Source organism: Rosa chinensis, chromosome 5 (genome assembly GCF_002994745.2).
Source record: "Rosa chinensis cultivar Old Blush chromosome 5, RchiOBHm-V2, whole genome shotgun sequence".
Lineage (NCBI taxonomy): Eukaryota > Viridiplantae > Streptophyta > Magnoliopsida > Rosales > Rosaceae > Rosa > Rosa chinensis.
In genome coordinates, this window is record NC_037092.1 from 24,084,744 (window position 1) to 24,108,175 (window position 23,432).

The 23,432-nt window shown below is 37.9% G+C and overlaps 2 protein-coding genes and 1 pseudogene across 3 annotated transcripts; 2 read left to right on the forward strand and 1 right to left on the reverse strand.

Moving 5' to 3' along the window:
* Positions 1-6,178: 6,178 nt before the first annotated feature.
* On the reverse strand, positions 6,179-8,651 carry LOC112203490 (annotated as a pseudogene).
* Positions 8,652-10,132: 1,481 nt separating this feature from the next.
* LOC112168382 (gamma-glutamyl hydrolase 2) lies at positions 10,133-15,166 on the forward strand. Its single transcript, XM_024305504.2, has 10 exons — positions 10,133-10,732; positions 11,208-11,294; positions 11,866-11,955; positions 12,507-12,598; positions 13,089-13,149; positions 13,621-13,710; positions 13,801-13,863; positions 14,323-14,411; positions 14,744-14,836; positions 14,926-15,166. Exons 1-10 carry the CDS (start codon positions 10,283-10,285, stop codon positions 14,978-14,980), a joined length of 1,170 nt encoding a protein of 389 aa, XP_024161272.1. The 5' UTR covers positions 10,133-10,282; the 3' UTR covers positions 14,981-15,166.
* Positions 15,167-15,822: 656 nt separating this feature from the next.
* LOC112168379 (nucleolar protein dao-5) lies at positions 15,823-20,703 on the forward strand. 2 transcript variants are annotated; one of them, XM_024305501.2, is made up of 8 exons: positions 15,905-16,107; positions 16,569-16,624; positions 16,705-16,829; positions 17,207-17,366; positions 18,001-18,434; positions 18,612-19,226; positions 19,613-19,736; positions 20,244-20,703. In XM_024305501.2, exons 1-8 carry the CDS (start codon positions 16,039-16,041, stop codon positions 20,371-20,373), a joined length of 1,713 nt encoding a protein of 570 aa, XP_024161269.1. In that variant the 5' UTR covers positions 15,905-16,038; the 3' UTR covers positions 20,374-20,703. The 2 variants fall into 2 exon arrangements, with proteins under 2 accessions (XP_024161270.1, XP_024161269.1); XM_024305502.2 differs by lacking the exon at positions 20,244-20,703 and having other exon boundaries at positions 15,823-16,107; positions 19,551-19,688.
* The last annotated feature ends 2,729 nt before the right edge of the window (positions 20,704-23,432 follow it).

Sequence of the window (23,432 nt, forward strand, 5' to 3'; positions counted from 1 at the left end):
GCTACCTAAGTCTGTGAGTGCAGCTTCAGTGCATGAGATATCTTGTACTGCAGCTAGACAATCCGTCTCAACTATGGCTTTATCAATATTCAATTGTCGAAGAAGATCCAAGCCTTCTCTTATAGCTAGCAGCTCTGTATGTTTAGCTGAAGAAACATGCGGCACAGAGTGAGCTAAGGCAGCAATAAATTGGCCCTTTGAGTCACAAACTATGCCTCTAAGGCCCCCATGATTAAATGATGGCAGAAAAGCTCCATCCACATTAATCTTAACTGTCGAACCATGTGCAGGTTGCCATCTTTCTATGACCTGTGACCGTTTGACCTTAGAAGATGCATGAGCTTTCCTAAATTCATCCAGCCAAGTCATAGAACTTAGAAAAAGATCAGCAGCTGGTTTTGACTGATTCTCCCATAACATACCATTCCTGTTCTGCCAGAGCGACCATATACCCATCAAAAGCCTCTCAAACACCTCAGTTTGTAGGTTTAATGCTCTTTCTAACATCCATTCCTTGAAGACAACATTAGGTAGAAAGGAATTCTGCAGATGAAATGGAGGAGTAGAAAAGAATTTAACAGCAACTGGACACTTACAAAAAAGATGAGCAGTGTCTTCAACTGAATGCATACATAACAAGCATCTTGAGTCTCCTTCATAGCCCTTTGTGAGAAGTCGGTCTCTGGTAGGTAACAAGTTGTGACATGCCCTCCAAACACATATTTGGACTTTTCCAGGAACCTTGGTTTTCCAAAGTCTTTTCCATAGCTCAAAAAACGGATCCCCAGTTGATGTAGATGCCAACACATCCCCCAATACATGCTCCCTGGCCACCCAATAGGCTGTCTTAACTGTGAAAAGACCCCTCCGTTCTGGTTTCCAATACAATCTGTCCCTTACAGGACGTCTACCAAGAGGGATAGATAAAATGTGTTCAACAATCTCAGGAGGAAAGAGGGTACTCACCGAGGCAGTGATCCAAGACCTCTCATTGGAGTTAATTAAATCTGCTACTTTTTCAACATGGCAGTTTGTAGGTCTTCGAACTTGATATTGAGGATAGTTAGGAATCCAATCGTCCTGCCACACATTTATATTCATTCCATCCCCAACTCTCCATTTAACCCCTGCGTTGAGTACCGGTCTCCCTTCAAGGATACTCCTCCAAGAGAAAGAAGGAGCATCTCCCAATTCTGCATCCCAAAACGAACAATTTGGAAAATATTTTGCCTTATACAGTCTAGCAATAAGAGATTCGGGATTTGAAATAATCCTCCAGCCCTGTTTTGCTAACATGGCAAGATTGTAGGCATATAAATTTTTGAAGCCCATTCCTCCTTTTTTGGTTAGGCATAGCCTTTCCCAACTCCTCCAGTGAATCTTTTTCTTGTCATTAGTGTCACCCCAGAAGAATGAGGCACAAAGTTTGTGAATGTCATCACATAGACCTTTAGGTAATAAGTAACAATTCATAGCATATTGAGGCATGGTTTGGGCAACAACTTTTATAAGTATTTCCTTACCTGCACTGCTTAGAATCTTTGACTTCCAGTTCACCAGCTTCTTGGTCAACTTCTCTTTGATGTACTGAAACTTTTCGACCTTGTATTTGCCTACACGCAAGGGTAGACCCAGGTATCTATCATGCTCTTCAACTCTCTGCACTTCAAGAATAGATGCCAAAATAAATTGCATATCAACAGGCACATTTCTGCTAAAAACCACACTACTTTTCTGAAAATTAATCTTTTGTCCTGAGGCTTTTTCATAAACATTGAGAATTCCTCGAATAGTCTGACATTCGTGAATATTTGCAGCTCCAAAAAGGAAACTATCATCGGCAAAGAACAATTGATGCAGCGTAGGAGCTTCAGGACCCATCTTCAAACCTTGAATAGCACCTACTTCTACTGCCTGAGAAAGAAGAGCCGAAAGCCCTTCAGCGCATAGGATGAATAAGTATGGTGAGAGTGGATCACCTGGCCTAATCCCCCGAGTCGGTGTAATGATCTCAGTTTGCTTACCATTGACAAGGATAGCATAGGTAATAGACTCCACACATTTCATAATTGTATTGATCCACCTCACATCAAAACCTAACTTGGTTAGCATAATTCGCAAGAAGGACCATTCTAGGCGGTCATATGCTTTTGAAATGTCTAACTTGAGAGAAAAGAAGCCCTCCTTTTGAGTCCGAAGTTTATACATAAAGTGTGCAGCCTCAGTTGCTACCAATGTATTGTCTGATATCAATCGTACTGGGACATAAGCACTTTGTAAGGGAGAAATAATCTCAGGTAACCACTTCTTTAACCTGTTGGCAATGACTTTGGAGCTTATTTTGTAAAGAACATTATAGAGCGCAATAGGTCTAAAATGAGAGGCAACTGTAGGGTTTTTGACTTTCAGAATAAGGTAGAGATGAGTGAAGTTGGAGGCTGCCCATATCTCTCCCTTTTCTAGAAAGTTGTGAATTGCAACACAAACATCAAATCCAACTATATGCCAATATTTTTGATAGAAGAAAGGAGACATACCATCAGGCCCCGGGCTTTTAGAGGGATGCATTTGAAATAAAGTATATTTGATTTCTTCATCTGTATAGGGCAGGAGCAAGTCATCATTCATGTGAGGTAACACCTTCATTGGAGTTGCATGAAAAATGGTAGAGAGGGCGCTATCATCTGTCCCCTCAGTTGTAAAAATAGTTTTGTAATGATCAACCAACATGCCCTGAACTACAGTAGGTTCATTCAGCCAAACTCCAGCCTCATTTACAAGTCCCGTGATGCAATTTCTACTTCTTTTGTTGGTAGCTTTTCGATGAAAGAAGGCTGAATTTCTTTCACCATCCTTCAACCATACAGCCCTAGATCGTTGTCGCCAATACTTTTCTTGCTGGGAAAGCAATTGACTATGTCTTACATGGAGGAGACGTTGCTCCTCATATTGTTCCAGTGCAAAAGGCTACCGCATGATATCTGCCAATTTCTCTTGGATTTCCCTCAATTCCACCTTTTTCTGCTCAAAATCAGTACAGTGCCATTGCATAAGTTGTTTTCCAGTGGCCAAAATCTTACGACCCACTTGTTGTAGCATATTACCTATTGTAGGGATTGCCCAATTCTTTTGAATAATGACAGAACATTGTTCATTCCGGTGCCACATCTCTTCAAATCGGAATCGTCGACAAGGCTTTCTGAACCTGTTCTTATCAGTTCTCAGTTCCACCACAATGGGGCAATGGTCTGAGTCATTAGGTGGAAGTATCACCGTTCTGCTATAAGGAAACATGGTTCGGAGGGAAACTGACTGAAAGCTTCTGTCAAGCCTTTCCTTAGTAAACTTGTTGGACCAAGTAAACCTACTGCCCAGGAAACCCACGTCCACAAGGCCACAATCTATCATCGCTTGCCGGAACGCAGCCATTGGAGCAGCTGCAAGAGGGGTTCCCCCGGATTTGTCTTCTTGGCACATGATTTCATTGAAGTCACCTGCCATGAGCCAAGGCAGGTGACAATCTTCTGCAGCTAGGGCACGAAGTAAATCCCAAGTCCTGCCACATTCACCTCTGGCTGCAAAGCCATACACGCCTGTGAAACGATACTTTTCCGGGTTACCGAGGTCTTTAATCTCCACATCAATATGATGAGGAGATTTTGTTCTAAGATCAGCATGAATTTCACTGTTCCAAAGTGATAGGAGCATAAAATATGACGTTTATAATGTTTAAACCCTATATTTTGCTAAGTTATTTCCTTTATCTTGATCAATTTAACTTAGTTAGTGTTTTTACAGGTAAAATGGAAATCTACTCATACTAGGAGACCTGTGGAAGACATGTGGAAGCATCTAAGAAGTCTCAAGAAGATCATTACCGAATTGAACACAAATTGTGCTTTAAAAATCAAATCCATTACAGATTCGGAAAACTGCCAGTGCAGATCAGTCAATTTCAACGGAGTGTCAAAAATTGTTCAGAGCTCAGAAAATTATGATCTTTATATGGTTGGAAAGCTACGGATGTCTAGTTTCCAGAAATTTTTACAGCTCGTCGATATCTATTTTATAGAAGAACTTATGACCGTTTTAGTGCACTGAGGTCAAGTCTGCCGGAAATCTGTTTTGTGTCAAAGGAGTTCTAACTCAATTTTGTTTCTTCATCATCTATCTTAGTTTGTTTTCAAACTTGAGTACCATTTGGAAAGAACATTTAGACTGTTATAGTATAAATATATTATAGTATAAATATCTATATCTTGTAATAGGTACTTGAGTGTATAGATAAGTACTTGAGTGTGTAAATATAGGTATGAAGACTTGTGTGGCATAAAGTATATGGGGAAGCAACAAGCATGGCAGCTCTCATAATTTCAGCAACCATGAGGAGCTGCAGCTATGATCATTGAAGCCACTATAATGGACTTCTTACCATTACATTCACACTACAATGTATTCCTATAAATACCCTCTTTTGTGAGAATAAATAGACACATCTCTTCCTTCACCCATTTCATCTTCTTTGTCTCTCCATCTTCTCTCCATTTTCCTTTTCATTCTCTAGTCTTCTAGTTCTGCATTTTCAAGCAAAGAGGAGAAGAAGAAGAAGCCGTGAGTAATCCTAGCAGCCATCGTTCCACCTTGTGCCGTGATAATGAAGCCTTGCTTTCAAGATTCAAGATCAATGTCTCAAGCTCTCCATCATCCACTCCATTCACGGTGTATTTCAATCTTTTTCCTTGTAACCTCATTTGGTTTTCTTTGCTTCGATTTGTAGAACTATGAATTCTAGTTAACAAATAATGATAAGGGCAAAGTTTAAAGCCCGTTTATATGTTTTGAAATAAAGTTGTGATTTCTATATATATGTTGATTTATATGTTACTTATATGAGATTGATAAATTGATTTTGTTTTATGGAAAACTTTTATATGTTTTTGTTCTTTGGTGCGCAACTTAGAATGATTGCATATAATTGGAGCTAGTGATTAGGTTCATGCTTTGTGACCCTAATTTGAATAAGTAGTAAAGGCTTTGGACAAAAGTTGAAATCAATTGATTTGTGTTATTGAATAGACATGCTTTGTGTACTAGGATTAATACAATTATTGACTAAACTTTCACTTGCTCTTAATGATTTGAAACTTGAGTTTGCATGGTTGCTTTGATTGTGTGAAACCTGTTTTCAAAATATATTGGTTAGGTGCTTTGCTTGATCAATTGTGTAAAGGGAAGTAAAATAAGGGACATTGGTTGCTTTGATCTTTGTTTCTTGGTTGATATATTCTCGTCTCATAGATAACCAACTATTAGAATTGTGACCGGATTTCTTGCATATGGATGTAGTTTTGATCTTTGTTCCTTACGTTCCACCCTTGTATATGTGTTTTTACATTTTCTTTATTTTATTTATTTTAATTTTCAATCTTACAATCATAAAACCCCCTTATTTGTGTTTACTTGTATATATTTATTTTCTTTGTTTTATTTTTGTAAATAATACTTCTTATTGTTTAATTTCTTTATTTGTTTACACAATTACATGTGTACCCTCAATCCCCGGATAGAACGATCCCTATTTACCATATACTAACGATGACATTTTAAAGGGTTAAATTGCGTGCTGCTTTACAGCGCGTCACAAAGCAGCGCAAGTCCCTGTGATCCCTCCTCATGAGGGACGCATATGTGCCCCACGAACCCAAGCTTGTTTGCAAGAGATGCAATATGTGATGGCTGGGCTAGGGTTTCAGCCAAAAAGATCAAATTTGGCTTTTTCAACTGAACAAGATCGATAAGGGCGCGTTGAGTCTCGTTGCACACAACACCCCTGCAATTCCAGACTAGAACGTTGCCGTGCAACATGAGTGCAAGGTCGAGCGCGAAGCAAAGTCGCTGTTTGTGCAAAGCACTAGGAACCCTAGCGCCGCCTAGCCTCTCACTTTCTTTTTGGGCATGAACAAAGTAGAGAAATAGAAATACACACAGGCCTAATCGTGTCAGATATGAACAAAGAGAGAGATTTTCTAGTTGTCCCCATTGCACTTCTACAAGACTCCAAGTAAAAGATGTGCATGTTCAACTCAATGGAGCAATATCACTAACCCATATTTCTTTCCACTTCAATATCTTTGACATTTTCTCAAGCCATAATATTTAAAGAACCATAACCGCGCGTTCAAATTTTTTTTTTTTTTTTTTTTTGTTGTTGCCATATCCATGCAATCTGTAGGCTCTGTTGAAGATCTGTGTGCTGAGCTGTCCAGGTTAACTCTTCCCTTATATTGGAAGGATCACTATAAACTTAAGCATAATCCCCTGGCCTTCGACCTAGATATTCAACCTTTATATCAGCCCCTGCGCCTTCTTACATGCTTCCACAAACTCCTTCACTGAATTACCTGTTATCAAAGTGATTTAAAAAATTATGATTAGTGAGAGGCGGAAGGGAAAATTCAAGGAAAGGAGAAAAATGAAATTTAAGAAAGAAGGTGGATTTCCCAACCTTTTCCAGTTCCCACGTTGTAGATGCCAACTTTACTTGGTTGTGCGTTGGCAAGAGCTTTTACATGAGCATCAACCAGGTCAGTGACATCAATATAGTCCCTCACGCAAGTGCCATCAGGTGTCGCATAAGCTATTCCTCTGACCTAGAAAACTTGAATAAAGGAATTCACTTCTACAATATAAAGACTAGGAGAGTACCTTCAGTCCAGAAATAATTCCTCGAGCTGCATCAAAACAAGCTCCAGATCGATATTCTGCCCCGCTCGTGTAGCTTAGGATGAGCAGCCTCTCTTAATCTTCCCTTAGGATCTGATCCTATATGTTAGTGATGGTGGGAACATATATGCCACTACAAGAAATATGAGCTTTTACTGCCTAAAATTTACGGCGTGCATATATGTGTGCCGTAAAAATTAGTCATTTACGGCGTGCATTTAAAGCATGCCGTAAATGTAGTGTAACATAAATCTATTTACGGTGTGCTTTAAAAGTGCGCCGTAAATGAGATGCTATCTTGAGTTATTTATGGCTTGCATTGATAGCATGCCGTTAATGTAGTATTATGTAGAGATATTTACGGCGTGCATTAGTTGAGCGTCGTAAATGAGGATAATGTATTTACTGCGTGCATTAGTTGCGCGCCGTAAATGGGATGAGGCATTTACACCTCTGCCCACTCAAATTTTTTGCCAAAACTTAAACTTCCCACTTTTTTTGTGTGAAAGGAAATAAAAGTTCCCATTGAAAACAAAACTCTCTCCTCTTAGACGCCCAACACAAACGGCGAGCTGTCTCCCTCGCGAAATCTCCCTCTTCATCCTTACCCACATGGCCAAAACACCAGTTGATGTCGAATAAAAAGCCTATCCTCCCGCAATTGCAGTGGGTAAATTTCTCTGTTATCTCTCCCTCATCTGCATACCAAATTGGGTATCGGATTTCACTTTTTAGGGTTTCTTTTAGATTGGAGATTAACATGCATCGCTTCGGATATGGAGAACCTGATCTTGCTGCCTCTTTTCTCTATGCTCTTTTACTTCGAAAACCTAGGCCAGATCACCCCACCATGATGCCCAAATCGAAAACCCTCACCACGGTTCTCTGTCTTCCTCTTCGCCTTCTATCCCATTCTCTCAACACACCCACCCCCACCCACCCCCAACCTATGCCCAAAGATTTACTTGTCTTTGCTACTGATTTTGGCTTGGAAAATCACTTGCTATAAGGGTATTATATATTAAAGGTACTACTCTGGACATGACCTTTTTCCTGAATGAACTATCAGGACATTAAATTCTCAGTTGAATTCTCAGCATGCTCTATACTGCTTCCGATTAAGCAGCTGAACATAACAAACCATTTAAAGCTGAGGTATAAAAACCCACGATTCAACTATACTGTAAGCTCATGACTGCCATGTTTGAGTTCTTGGAAAAATCCAGTATGATATCTTCTGCCATCTTCTTGGCTTTTACCTACGGATCGATTGGAACCTGACCATGACAGAGAACAAAATTTTCATATCTACCACAGCTTTGATCCAGGTATCAGTGTCTGTTGTACGGTTTGATGTATAAAACAATAAACATATGATAATACACTTGTACAGATAACAGACTAAGATAATGAATTATTGGCACTGCCTGTTTATGTTTTTGTATATAATGGCCATGTGATTTTGGTGGACGGGTATGATTCTATATTAACATTTATAACGGTACAACTAGCTTCTATCGATCATGTAACTGTTTTCTTCCCTATTGTAATGAAGATTAAAATGACACACACACAAACACTGAATATCTATCGAGCTACACATCTAGATAGTGTTTGAATTTCATCATGACTGTCGATCTTTATCAAACAAACAAATAAACCACAAGCTAATAGCAGATTTGAAATTGAAGCCAACGTCGTACAATTGATTTACGAATTTGGTAGATCTAAACTAAATAAATAATCCAAGAGGAGCTAGCTAAGGTGGTATTGGCCTTATTGGAGACAAGAAGGAGGATCAAAGTCGCAATCGTTGTCGCTGGAATTCATAGAGCAGGTATCTTCCCAGTGTTTACCGATAGCTCCACAACAGTTACAACGCATGAGATATTCATAATGTTCTTCCATGTGGTCTGGATCATCCTCATTTTCACATGGACCGTCATCACAAATCCTACAAAGGGTTACATATCCCTCTGATTTGTCCGGACAATTTATAGTTTCGTGGTCGCCATTCCCTTTACAGATCAAACAAAACACAAGTTTTGGTTTTACATCGTCGCTGCCTGTTTGCGGTTCCACTGTTAAAAAAAAAAAAAAAAAAACTGTGATTGTAATGACGAACTCCCAAAACCTTATATTCACAAAAGTAGGCTCACAGAAATTGCTGATAATCTTTCCCCTAAAACAAAATTGGGGAGTTAGGTTATCGCTTAGGGCTTGGAGCGTTAACATGAGATGAGAGAATACTAAACACTCAAAAAACTAACCTTCTTTTCCTCGAAAGAAGCCGAAAAGACCAACAAAATTCCAGATCATCTTCCTCCGGAATCCTGATGTAAAAATCGTAATCATACCGGAAATCACAGGGTGCACGAGGTTGTACATAAAGCTTCCAAATAGACGGTTTTCTGTGCGTGAAAGAGAGCAAGAGAGTACAGAAGTTGGGTTTGTAAATTGTGGGATTAGGTTTTTAGTATATATACATATGTTATGCTCTTAAAAAATAAGGGTAAAGTAATTACTAATCAAATTAGGACAAGAAAAGAGACTGTACTTTCCTATTCCTATTCTGTGTTTTGAATTTTCTTACTTGCCCAGTAACGAAAACTCATAAAAAAATTTAATTTCACATCTCATGAGAAAGAGAAATGAATTTTATTTTATTTTTTGTGAACCAAACACCAAAATGGGAAGTTACTATGTAGTTCACTGGATTTTTAAAAATGTATAAGAAATGAACTTCCAGGACATCATATTATGAATTTCGTAGACCATGCTTACGATTGTTGGAATGTACATTTTGATTTAAGCTACCAATTGCCAATGCATCATTTTGGTATTTAATCATTTATATTAAATATGATATTTTAATTTTTGGTAAATAATATCAAATAAGTTATTCTCGACCTCCTTGCAATCTTAAATGACATGTTTTTGCTTTCCTTTCGTGTACCAACCAAACACTAGAGGGAAAATCAAATGGTCTTTCTTGAATACTTTTCCTATTTTACTAAACATAGGAGAGGAAACCTGATAAGAATTTTAATTTCCCATCCTCATAAAAAAGACATGAGAATTGATTTACCTTCCGTGAACCAAACAAAGCCTTAATCTCAAAACAACATAACTCCCCCTAAGTAGTACAAATTATTAAAGTCCGAGAGAAATTAGTTATTTCACCTCATCTTTTGTTGAAAGCTAAAGTTTCTCAAGATTACGTTTTTCCTTTTATCTTTCCATACTTTATTTTAGTCCCGGGTCTCTCAAACTCTCAATTATTGGCCAGACAAAAAAAAAAAAAACCTCTCTACTATTTTGTCGCACGTTTACGGCGAGAGCCATTTATCCCACGAGTAATAAAATTAAAATTATACTAATCCGACTAATTTTGACTCCACGTTCAAATTGCCGTACTGAGAGACTGCTCCACTCCTCCAGGCTTTGAGCTCTCACAAGTCACACCTTCGCTTATAAACAATCTCCCCCATTTCTCTCTTTCTTTCATCGAATTCATCTCCCTCCATGCCAACCCAAACTCGCTTCCCTCTTCCCCAAAATGCCCTCCCCCTTTCTCGCTAATCCCACCTCTATCCCTCCTCCCAACTCCGCCGAGTCCACCTCCTCCGACGCCCCAAACGACGCCGTTCCCGCCTCCTCCTCCTCCTCCTCGCGCTGCTCGGAAATGTGGAACTATCTCTGGATCCCCTTCCTGATTTCCCTCTCCAAGGAGCTCACCTCCGCCAAGGCGCAGTCCACGCCGACGATTCTGCTCCCGAGTCAACTCGCTGGCTCCGACTCGTCGCAGAGGTGTACGGCGCTCGACCCCAAGCTCAATTACCGCCCGGTGATCGGTATTCTCAGCCATCCCGGCGACGGCGCCTCCGGTCGGCTCAGTAATGCTACCGGTACTTCCTACATCGCCGCCTCCTACGTCAAGTTCGTTGAATCCGCCGGTGCTCGCGTTATTCCGCTCATCTACAACGAGCCTTCTGATGTTCTCTTCCAGGTAATCAATCACTTCTGCAATTTGGTTTGTGATTATAGTTCCTTTGCTTTGATCAAAGTTCATAATTGAATAGTGTGTGGCTATGATTGTGATCGGTTTGAGCTATATGAAGAAGAAGAAGTTGATTCTCTGTTTTTTAGCTCAGCTTTTTGGTTATTAGATCAAAATCTGCTTTGTTCAGTTGTTCATGCTCTTATCTAGTTAAAGAATTCCACTTTTATTTGTTTATTTATTACTTTTCACTTTATGGAAAACAGAACTACTAAAGAAAGATTTACCTTTCAACCAAAAGTTAAGTTGATCATTGTGGACTTCAGTTTTGTGTCTCTTTCTTTTGTGCCCAGCAAATGGTGTGCTTTATGTACTCTGTTTCGATTTGTATATATGTTAGTTTTGCTATCGTTTGCTTAGGATGAGGAATAATGTGAACTGTGGTAGTTTGGTCATGTGCTTACTATATCCAGCTGCACTGCAGAAGCTCAATCTGGTCAATGGCGTGCTTTTCACTGGAGGCTGGGCTAAAAGTGGGCGGTACTATGGAGTTGCTGAGAAAATATTTAAGGTACTGTACATTCTTTGCAAAGAATTCCATACTTTCTGCATGAAATGCTGGTCAATGCAAAACATTTTGAATATCCCAATGCACTTGTAGTAGCTCACGCTGGTCCCAGCATTAAACCCTGCTGCCATTTCCATTCAAGGTGCCAGTAGCAAAATGGACTAATATGAGTCATCACAGCATAAATATCGTGATGCTCATAATGCATGGACATGATATTAAGCTTAGTATCATGTAACTGTCCAAAATCATCAGCATCAAACATAATTTCTATGTACCACAGCCTACACTAGGCAAAAGAAAATTCTGATTATGCAGGTTAGACCGAAGAGCTAAATGGGGCTTGGAAGTGAATGGTAGAAGAGACATGGGATGTTGATAGTTTGAGTATGTATTGCAACCGTGGCATTGTTGTCATGGTCAGCTAGCATCAAAAGTTTCAAGGCTTCCCTTCACAAAATTTCCTGTAGGATAGTTCCACTGCTTTTCTTAGTGATTTATCTATGTCCACTATTCAAAAGCAGTGTATCAACTTAAGTACTTATATCAGCTATTCTCTTATTGTTGTCTGCAGATGATTTTAAAGAAGAATGATGCTGGTGACCATTTTCCATTATATGCCATCTGCTTGGGTTTCGAACTTCTAACAATGATCATCAGCAAGGTAAATCATCCAGTTCATAATTCACTGTAACTATTCAGTCTCTTGCAGTTCAAATTGCATTTTGTTTTTGGCCTTTTTTAGTACAATATATGCCTACTAATCACTTTCGATGATCAGATTCAATGCAGTCAATTTTATTATTTCCAATGATGCTTTAAATGATTCAATTGTTGAGAGAAGTAAACTAGGATTTCTGGTTCTTGGGTAACACCTTATGCATGATGAAACAATCTCAACTATTTACTGCATGTGTGCTATTCCCACCCTAGTGAAAGGCCTTCTTTGGTTTCTTAGGTTGATACAACTTGAGACTTCAAAAAACAAAACACCCTTTTCACGAGTTAGAAGAAGTTGAATGTACTACTTTGCATTCACAGTTGAAATTGTGGAACAATTGTTCGTTGTCAATCTGAATCACCTTAGTTCAGTTAGATGTAGTGTTAATTTTAACTTTTGTATTTCTTATCTATATATATGTCTCAACAATGCCTTTTATAGAATTGTCTCAGTTTCATGCATGACCATTTTCTTTCTTTCTTTCTTCATAACAGAACAAGAAAATTCTGGAGTCATTCAGTGCTGCAGATATGGCATCAACTTTACAATTTACCGAGACAAATATTGAGGGAACTGTGTTTCAAAGGTATATACCTCGTAATATGGTTTTGCCATTCATGCTGTATGTACTTGCGCTTTACAAGGCCTCTACCTCTCATTAAACAAAATTTTTATTAATAATATTTAAGTCAGTCTTTCACGTTTTTCTTCAAACAGTGTGCATTGATCACCCTTAACATGATCCATGATCCATTATCGAAACAAACTGTGAAATCTATGAGCATGTGCGTAAACGAAACACTATAGTTTTGATTTTTACAGCTGTACAAGCAGCATGTTAATTGTTTGCTGGGCCTCTAAAAGCTACCTTGAATTCGTGGTGGAACAAGTGAATTTCCATTTGTTATCTCTGTTTAGTGGTTATGACATTTATTCTCATCATGACTGGGAGGATGGTTGATATCTAGAGTTGTATGGTCTTATTTTTATAAACTTATTTTGATGTAGAAACTTCTGTGGTTACCGAATACCCCGGCTGATTTAATTTTTGTGACCTCCGAATGATTGTTTTGCAGATTTCCGCCTGATTTGCTTAGAAAGTTGAGCACAGATTGTATTGTCATGCAAAACCACCATGTGAGTTATAATGAACTTTATTATCTATGCCTATAAGCACAGTCCTGAATAATCACCTGAAAATAAATTATCTGGTTAAATCTTAGCATTGTTTATCTCTTTTTTCACGCGTAACCCACTTTTTTTTTTGGGTTCAGATGGGTAACCCACTTTAAAACATATATCATTGGCTTTTTTGTTCATTTGTTCTTCTAAATAATGAATTATTAATAGTCTGAGAAAGTTTAGATTGTTTCATTATGATGATGAGCTGTGGCCTATCATCTGACAAAGCTTGATGAGAATAATTTGATTCTTATATCATGACATTGCTGAATGTTGTTGAGACTTGAGACAAGGATTTTTGTCGCTTCTGCTTCTCTGAACTATGCATTTTGGTTTTGGTCCTGCTTTAATCTATATGATTATGATTACAAAGCAAACTATTGGTTTTCTAAAGTAACCCGAGTTTACAATGATTCAATGCAACAGTATGGTATCTCACCAGAGACGTTGGAAGAGAGCCAAGATCTATCAAGTTTTTTTAAGATCTTGACAACCAGTACTGATAAAGATGATAAGGTAGTGGATCTTGTTACATGTTTTCCAAAATCAATTCCAAAATTTCCTTTTTCCCGTGAAGAATTCTAATTCTTGTAGCATTAATACCAGGTCTATGTCTCCACAGTACATGCATACCACTATCCTGTGACTGCCTTCCAATGGCATCCGGAGGTATTATTATAATGTTGTTATGTCTTTTGATTGTATGTGACTATTAATTTATTTAAGTCTGCCATAGCAGCAATAGCACAACAAAACACTGTTTACAAGTGGAAACATGTTGAGGTTCTTATATCTATTAGTGTCTTCACGGATATCTAACATGTGTTATTGTGGAATTTAACACAAAATAACATTTTTCTTTCCCACTTCAAACAATTGCAATATGGCTACATTTGTATTCTTAGAATTTGTTCAAATAACTATTTCCATAAAGCCAGTAAAGCTTTGCATTGTAACATAAATAATTGGATGAACCCTGCAGATTAAGTGAAGAATAGTAGATTAAGAAAATGAATAGACTACTGACTAGTCTTTGTATTCTTCTCCCTCTGTTCTTGTCTCATATATTTTGGTTATTTACATATTGGAGCGTTTCCAATACATCTGTTAATTTCATATATGATGCAGAAAAATGCTTTTGAATGGGGGTTACCGATGATTCCACACTCAGAAGATGCCATTCACGTGACTCAGCACATAGCAAACTTTTTTATCAGGTCAGGGCTTATGCTGTATCCTTCTTATGTTCTCCTTTGATTAAATTTCTATGTTAAACCTCAATATGTAGTGTACAACTCTCTTTAGGAAGGAAGAGGCCATGCAACAATTATCGGACGATGTTGAAATTTAGGTTTAGAACTGTACAAATGCATTATTAGTTTTTTCATTTTTCAAGGTATCAAATTTCAGAATACACGTAGAGCTGAAAAACTCGTGGGATTCCAAACATAAGTTAGATTCAGTATCTTACCGAAACAACAGTTACCTGGTTTATCCAACCAGAATGATAGAAAAGCCAAAACTCATTGCAATTGAATTTTTGATGCAGCGAGGCAAGGAAGTCATTAAACAGGCCACCTATTCAGGATGTCCTCGACAATCTCATCTACAATTACAGTCCAACATTTTGTGGGAAGGCAGGGTAAGCCAAAAGTGCCCTTGAAACTGCATTACTATTTTCTTTATTTGAGTTTACTAACTTCTAATTTTTCATATGCTTTCTGATTGTAGGAAGGGATACGATGAAGTTTACATCTTTAAACAACCTTCACTCGCACATTTGTAAATCGAAGTGTACGTGCAAATTTGTAATAATGGACGATGAAAGTGAAAATATGTAATGAGCATTTCAACTCCAAACATTTGTATTTATAAGGCAGTAGACCTCTCATTAGTCATTTGCTCTGATTATTGTACACTCGAACATTATTACACTTGAAGCTCAATTGGGTCCAGCGACTCTTACCTATCAGCGGCTTGCTCTTCACAAAATTCTTATGTGCATGGTCAAATGGCTTGTAATGGTTCAAGTAGCGCAATGCTTAGAAGTCATAAGCCACCCATTATCTCATGATCTTACGGAAAATCACAAATTTGCGTAGCACAATTTGAGTATGCCGGAGCATCTTCAGAGATGGTTGAACATTTTACGCCATGAACATACTAAGTCAATCTCAAAACAGATGCAAGTTTATGCCTTTGCATTAGAAAATGGATTGGCTGTCCTCGACTAGAACATTACGTTTGTTAACATCAACGACTTTGACAACCTAAGTATCACCTCATCATTTTCTTTTTTATCACAATTAGCAATTTCATTCCAGTAGAAGGAAAAAGTCGTGAATACCTACTTCTAACTCAAAGTTAAATCATCAGGCCTAAACATACATTCTTTAGTTTAATAACAAAAAACGGAGCTAAACTCATTAGTATACCAATAAGGCTAGCACTAGGCCATAAATTGGTTAAAACTAACGTGGACATACCAACTGGGTCATGGCTCAGACTCAGGAAGGAAAAATGCGAACCAGTCATCTCTGCCCCTCGACTAGTGAATACGAGTGATAGAATCTGGTATAAAAATCGTCATCACAATAGGCACGAGAATTCATTTGAATCCTTTAGCAAGGGTCCCACAACCGGCACGTGCCTATCTATTCAAGCACGTGCCAAATGAGAACCGTATAAAAGCAGTGCCTCCATCAAAGGCCCTTGGCACTTCGGCAGAGAATATATGGCGGGAAAAGAAGCGGGCTTTGGGAGGGAAAAGTGAGTGAAGAAGACCCTGTATTTTATTTTATTTATTTTCCCCGAGAAGAGAATCAGAAACCCAATTTGTAAAAAATGGCCCAAATCGAAACCCAGGGCATACTCCAGGACATCGAAACCCTCGTCTCCGATCAGCTTCAAGTGGTACCCGTCCTCCCTCCCTCAATCTCTTAATTTTCTTCTTATTTTTTTTCGCAGTTCTGTGATTCTTCTCTTAATTTACTGTAATTTTGGCATGACCCATCAAATTTGCAGTTTGAATTAAGCTTCGCTGTCTTTGATTTTGTATTAATTACTAGGGTTTTGGTCAATTTCTCCGTATTTGGATTACATACTCTGATTTCTTGTTATAAAGTTGCTATATTTGTGTTGTGTTTGCTAGATTGTATGAACTTCCCCTTAGCAATTTCAAAGATTTTTTTTATGTTTTTATTTTTTTTTGGTGTGGTATGAACTAGTGTTGCTGATTGTCAGTTGGGTAAATGCTCAAATTAGTCAATGAAAAAGAAAATTTGGCATTGGAATTTGAGCTAAGATGTTCTTAACTATAAACAAATTTATGGTATTGTCTAAAGGTAGCTACTTTGGATGTTGGTGTGTTATAGGTTTCGTACAAATGGCTGAGTCGGAATTACTTGGTGTCGTCCAATGATGCAAAGAGGTAGGAACTGTCTCCAAGGGCTTCTGGATTTCGTTTTGTATTTTTACAACTTACAAGTGATTGAAAGCTGTTATATGCAGGTTGCTCCAGGAGTTTGTGGAAAACCATGGAAACAGTTTGGAAGTGGTATATACTTTGTCTGGCCAGTTGAAGAACAATCCTGTGAGCTACCATGTAAGGCTCGTTTCGGGGCCTGAACTTGCAGGTAGCGTTTATCTTTTGAATCAACTCCGCTCTTCTTGAGTTGCGATTGAATATGTTGTGGGAGGGACCAATGATTTTGTGAATTACGTTTCAAAGTAGGATGGTTTGTAGATTTCTGTGAACTCTGTAGGTGCACACAGACTTAGGCACATATACATTTATAAGTTTTGACTAGAGCTCTTTTGGAAATTCTTTGCTTCATTGTTGTTGCTCTTATATCTTGAAATTTTTCACGGGTATGTACCAATGATATTTCACTTTTTCTGAACGATTGATTTACTGAAACCTGAGTGATAGTTCGAGCCTTTTTGTTGGTCTTTGTCATCTTTAAACATCAGGAAAGAACAGATATAATGGATCTTGTTTTTCCTTTTGCAGAAGCAAAAGAAGAATTTGATGGCAACTGCTCCGTTGGGGTTTACAGTGTGCAACCTTGCATTCCAAAGGATCCAGCTACAATTTGGAATGCAGAATTTGTACAAGCAGAGGAGCTCCATACGCAGGCTCCAACAGTTGAAAATTGCTTGAGAGATAACAGGTACCTTTTTTATTTACTCCCATATAAAGTCTCCTGAAAATAAGAAAGAATACTCCTGTAGATACATGGTATGCTTGTCTTTCTGAAAATTGAAAGTTTGGGAAGTTGTATAGCTTCTACATAAATAAACAGGCAATCTCATTCAGAATACAGTACAGCAGCGACTATCTTTTTGGTTCCGCTTTGCTTGAGAAAATTTATATTCTTACCATGTAACCTTTATTGTGCTTTCATTTTGGTGAATATTAATTAATGGATGCCTTTTCTGCTCAGAAGTATCAGATGACTTGATAGTTTGACATTTTATTCAAAGGAACCTTTTTTCCCTTAAAGCAAAGCAAGAAGAAGAGAATTTATTAATTTAATGATTTGATTTTTCACAGTAAGTTTTTAAAGTTATTTTATTGATTTTAGGTTTATTAAGAATATTCCCATATAATCATTTTAGGTTTATAGGTGCTTTGGTTTATATATTCTACAAAACTTTAAAGATTTTATATTTTGCTGGATGACTCAGTCCCTCTGTTATGCTAATTTGTAGTAATATATACTCTTGCTTAAATTTAGTATAGTATATAAAAATTATGCACCTATGCAATTATACATGTGATAACTATTTGCTATGCTTCTCCAGGTTCTGCGGCATTCTCAATTCCTTTGTTTTGCGTAATGTAGAGGGAACACCATTGAGCACTGCAGGTCCACAACTGAAGACCAAATTAGCTTCAGAGCCATCAAAAATTAATTTAGCTCATCAAGATAGTGTGATTTTAAAACAGCAACAGAATAAAGGAGAACAATCTAGTCCGAAAGTTGGTTTGCCGGCTCCCAATGTGGTAAAAGATGTCAAAAGTGAAAGCAATGGCATAGGAGTTACTCATCAGCCTAACAAACATCCTGCAGACAAAGAGAAAGTTGCTCCTCTTCCTGCTAACAAAAAGAAGGTCCAGAGTGATAAAAGCTCTTCTGCTTCTGGAGGTTCATTGGCAAATTTGTGGGGTCGTGCATCTGTGAAATCCAAGTCAAATTCTACAGCCGAAAATAGTAATTTGATTCCTACGCATACTGGTAGGTTTCACTAGTTTACCAAGTTTTAATATTTCATTCTTTTATCTTCTTTAACATTGATAGAAGCTTCTCTCTCTCTCTCTCTCTCTCTCTCTCTCTCTCTCTATTATTCTTTTGTAAGATGCTCACGATTTGTAGCACTAGCTAAGTTACTTCTTTATATCCTTCCTTCTTCAGGAGCAAGTGCAGAGGCTCAAATTTGTGCTAGAGAAGCAGAAGCTGGTGTCATCAGCGACGATGATGATCAAGATGTTAATTTTAAGAGAGCTTCCGGTTCTGAAGTCACTAGGAAACGGAGGGTTGTCTTTGATTTCTCCGATGAAGACGAATGTGAAGATGCAGTCAATTTAGCATCCCCAGAGTATCCAAAAGGAAAATCATGTCAAGAGCTCAAAGAAAGTAGCAAAACTTTGGTTGCACTTAAAACCAATTTGAACTTTGACGAGCAGGTAGAAGATAAACCAGAGGTCAAGGAAGAGATATCAGTTGACGGAAAATCTGACCCACCTTGCAGAGAAGATTCTACTGTTGTCAGCAAGGAAAGTAATTCTGGGATTATCCTGACAGAGAAAACAGACAGATCTGTTCCTGAAAAAGATGTGAACAAAATGGATAAGCTGGCCACTGCTGCTAAAACACAGATAGATGCTGGGATTATCCTAACTGAGAAAAAACGTAACTCTGTGCCTGAAAAAGGTGTGAACAAAATGGATAAACTGACCAACGGTGCATCAAGATCTCCTCAAAGAAGAAAAATTTTGAAGACACGGATTGATGAACGTGGAAGAGAAGGTATTCTCTGCTTTCTATGCGTCAGTTTTCATAGAGTCCTGCTTGTAGAATGTCAGTTTGCATCTTAGCATATATTCTCTGCTGCAAATGGCTTGCGGTTATTCAACAAAATATAATAAATTAAGATGGACTCATTAGTAACTGCTTACAAGCAATCTGTTCTATAAACATTCCCAGTCATATCTCTGATACGGCTGGTTCTAGTTTCTTTTCTTACTGCAACTGTTTAATGTCAATATATCATATGTGATTTATATTTCTGAAATTTATCCTGAATAAATATGTTGTAGCAAGGTGAGCTAATAATTTTTTTTTTTGTTGTAGAAGAAATCACATGTCCATCTAAATTTTATTTTTCATTTGTTGTTCCAACGTAATTTATACAGTAACTGAGGTAATATGGGAGGGCAAGGAGACAGAAGCAAAGAAAGCTGACAGCAGTGCAACAATGAAAGCTGACAGCAGTACAACAAAGAAAGCTGATAATACAGTTACCAGTGTTACGAACAGGTTAATTTATATCTTTGCTATTATTTTATCCATTCAGTTCTTGATCTAAGATGATTGTAGCAAAAGATCATTTGTGTTTTTTCGTTTTTACTTTCTATTCCTCTTAATGTCATACAAATATGAGTCCATAGGATTTAAGTGAAACATTAAGCCAAAAGATGTCACATCATATTTAACTATACCAATTCTGCATTTATGGGTTGAAACAAATGTAGTCAAGATCGTTGGCACAATTGAGAGAGGCCTTAAACTGATAGAATATTGAAATTTTATGTTACCCACGACAGACTTAGACAAACATGTAGTTCAGAAGCTAATCAATATGAGTCTAGCTTTTGTGTACTTCTAGTAGTGTAAATAGTAACCAAGGCATTTGTTTGGTTTATTTGATGTGTTGTTCGTTATTTTTTTTTTATTCCCAAAAGCTTCATTTGATTAAATTTTTCTAGCTGAAGTTGGAGCTTTTGCCTGGTGACTGAACTCTAAATGTTGGTTTTATTAATCCAGGCCTGCCGCAGCTCAGAAGTCAGTGGCGAACACTGGGCCGAAAAATCAAACTGCCAAAGCAGGAGGCAAGAAAGCAGTAAACAAGGATCCTAAGCAAGGAAATATTCTTTCATTCTTCAAGAAGGTCTAAGGCGTTTTTCAAATATCCTTGCAGGGGAACTCTCTGATATAATGCTTCTTACAAAATCAAGGTTCCTTCGGGCAATGAAGGTTTTTGAGTTGCTTAAATCTTTGCTTTGCCTTGTGTCTGGAGGGGAATCGCAGAATTCGGGTTTAGGGTACATTGCTCTTACATCTTGTTATTTTCAGATGATGGAGACTGGAGAGTGTTTGCTTTTCTTCTCTGCTGTTAGTTTAAGCCTTTAAGGCTCCAAATGTAAATGGATATAACGGTTCCGTCGTGTCTGGTTGCTCCTATACTGTTTCGTTCTTAAATTTGTGCTGTCGATTATTTAGCGTACTTTTGGAGCTATGGATGCTATGGTTTAGCATCCATAGCTCCATTTAGATAACATAATTACTTTGAAGGTTTAGTACCCACGAAGTACTTTAGCAAGACAACTCAGGTTGCTAAACATGGCGTCAAATGAAAGGCTACTCGTCGAATATAAGCTAAAAAATGGGGAACCCTCTATCACTTGGGCAAATTCAACCACCATCCAAGTAAACTCTGAAAAAAAAAAAGATTTTTAATTCGTAATGTCTTCTTTTTCTGGTAGAAACTTGAAAGAGGAACCCATAGTCCCATGCCCAAACGACTTGATCATAATCCCAAAAACTGGGATTTTCCCTATGTTCATTAACTACAAGTTTATCGCTCTCTCTTCGAAGCTTTGTGAGGTTTCATTTTTGCTTGAGAATATGGATGATACTGAAATCAGAAACAGCGTGGATGATGTTGAAATGAATGAGTCTGATAATGAAAGTGTTGGCCAAGAGAGTCGTATTGGAAGTTCTTATATGCCAACTTTTCAATACTCTCAGCAGAAAATGAGACAAGGTTTGGCCAAGTACATTTCTTCAAGTGGGCAAGTTTATTCTTCTGCTCAACATGCTAGATTTGAAAAGTTTATTCAAGAATATGTTCAGTCTGAGTATTCTAGTCTTTGCCTGCGCACTATCAAAAGTGATTCTCTGAACTACTTCAATGATATGAAAAGAGCACTGGTATCCGAGCTTTCTGGTTTCAATGGTACGTTTTCTTTCAGTACTAATTTCTGGAGTAGTGCCGATGAACAACTTGGTTTCATTTGTGTTACTGCACATTATATTGACTCTGCTTGGATGTTGCAAAGGAGAATCATTGCTTTTCGTATGCTCGAATATCCTCATAGTGATACTGTTATATTTCAGAGCATAATGGATATATTTAGGGAATATATGATTGATGATAAGGTCTTCAACATTACTTTTGATGATGTTACTGGGAGTGAAGCCATCATTGACATGTTTAAAAACACTTTGCAACCTCCTTGTGGAGGTCAATTTTCTTATATGAGATGTTTATGCCATATGGTCAATTCAATGGTGCAAGAAGGCTTGAAATTGATGGAAGCTCATATAGAGAAAATTAGGGGTGCTATTCTTTACATTGCTTCCTCTTCTGCTAGGCAACAAGAATTTTCTGCTTTATGTGAGTCTCGAGGTCTGAAATATAGAGAGCTGAAACCTGATTTCAAGGATCATTGGAACTCTACTTTTCTCATGTTAGCATCTTGTGTCAACTACAATGCTGCAATTAGTGAATTTTACAATGGCAAACATGATGGTAGCAATCTTTTATGTGAAAGTGATTGGAATGTTTTCTTTTTATGAACTTTCTGAAAGTATTTCGCTCCGTGGCACTCTCAAATTCGAAGGTTTATTTGCCCACATCTTCTGGTGGTCTTTTTATTTTGAGATATATTAGCAAGTGTTTTGATAAACACAGAGGTCATTCAATTCCAGAATTTACAGCAGTTTATGAAATAATGGAGTCGAAATTCAAAAGTTACTGCGAGTCCATGTTACCCAGTTACTGTTTAGCTGCAGCAATGGACCCTAGATTCAACGGACAGGGTCTAGATTTCTTAGTTAAAGACATTTCTGAATACTTGAGCATGCTATTGTTGAATATGGATACAAAAGCTATTGAAGCTAGGTTACATGACCTCTACAAAGGTTATGAATCCAAATTTGCAGAAAAAGAAAAACCCACTTCTGATCGAATCCCAAAACGAAAGAGATTTGATGACGGTGATGAAAGTGCTGTCGAAAAGTTTCTAGAATGGAGGAGACAGAAGGAAATAAAGACCTATGGGCCAACTGAGCTTCATAAATACTTGGGAGTTAACCATACAGCCTATATGACCAATGAAGAGTTTCAGAATTTTGATGTTTTAGCTTGGTGGAAAGACAATGCACTGTCATTTCCTGTGCTTTCAAAAATGGCATGTGATCTACTAACGGTTGCGGTGTCTGCAATAGCACCGGAGTTTGTGTTCAGTAGTACTTCAGGTAACCAGGTCCTGGACTATAAGAGGAGCATGGAACCTTCAGAAATGTTGGACTGCCTTTTCTGCATGAAGGATTGGGAAGATGCACGACTTCGAGCTCAGAACTGGACGGATGATGACATGGTCAAGTACTATGCAGATTCAGAGCAGTGTTGATTAATGGATGACGGATTGGGAAGATACATGAGACTGAGCTCAGAACTGGACCAATGATGATATGGTCAGACAAGTTTGCAGATTCAGATAGAAGCATTGATAAGCATCAGCCAATTTTAATTTATAAGATATGAGCAATGTGTTAATGTGTTATGCCAAAGCAATATCCTCGGATTGATGCAATGAAGAAGCAGAGACATGAAAGTTAATGGCCACCGATCAGCTTTCTGAAGATCACAAAGTAATCAAGATCTCTATTTTGTTCTCATAAACATGGTATTTTACTACTTGCCTGTACCTCTCTTTTCTATATAGTAATTCTAGGGGCTATTTGTAATAGTAACTAGTTGTACCAATTTGAAGCAGTAAAAGAAGCAGACATGGTATTGTACCACTATCTTGCCTGTACTTCTCTTCTCTATATAGTAACTCTACAAGCTCTTTATTGATTACAAGTTTGGCCACTTTCAAGCAGTAAAAGAAACAAACTTCGAATAGAAAGACCATAAGACAGTGACATAACCTTCTTTTTAGTAGT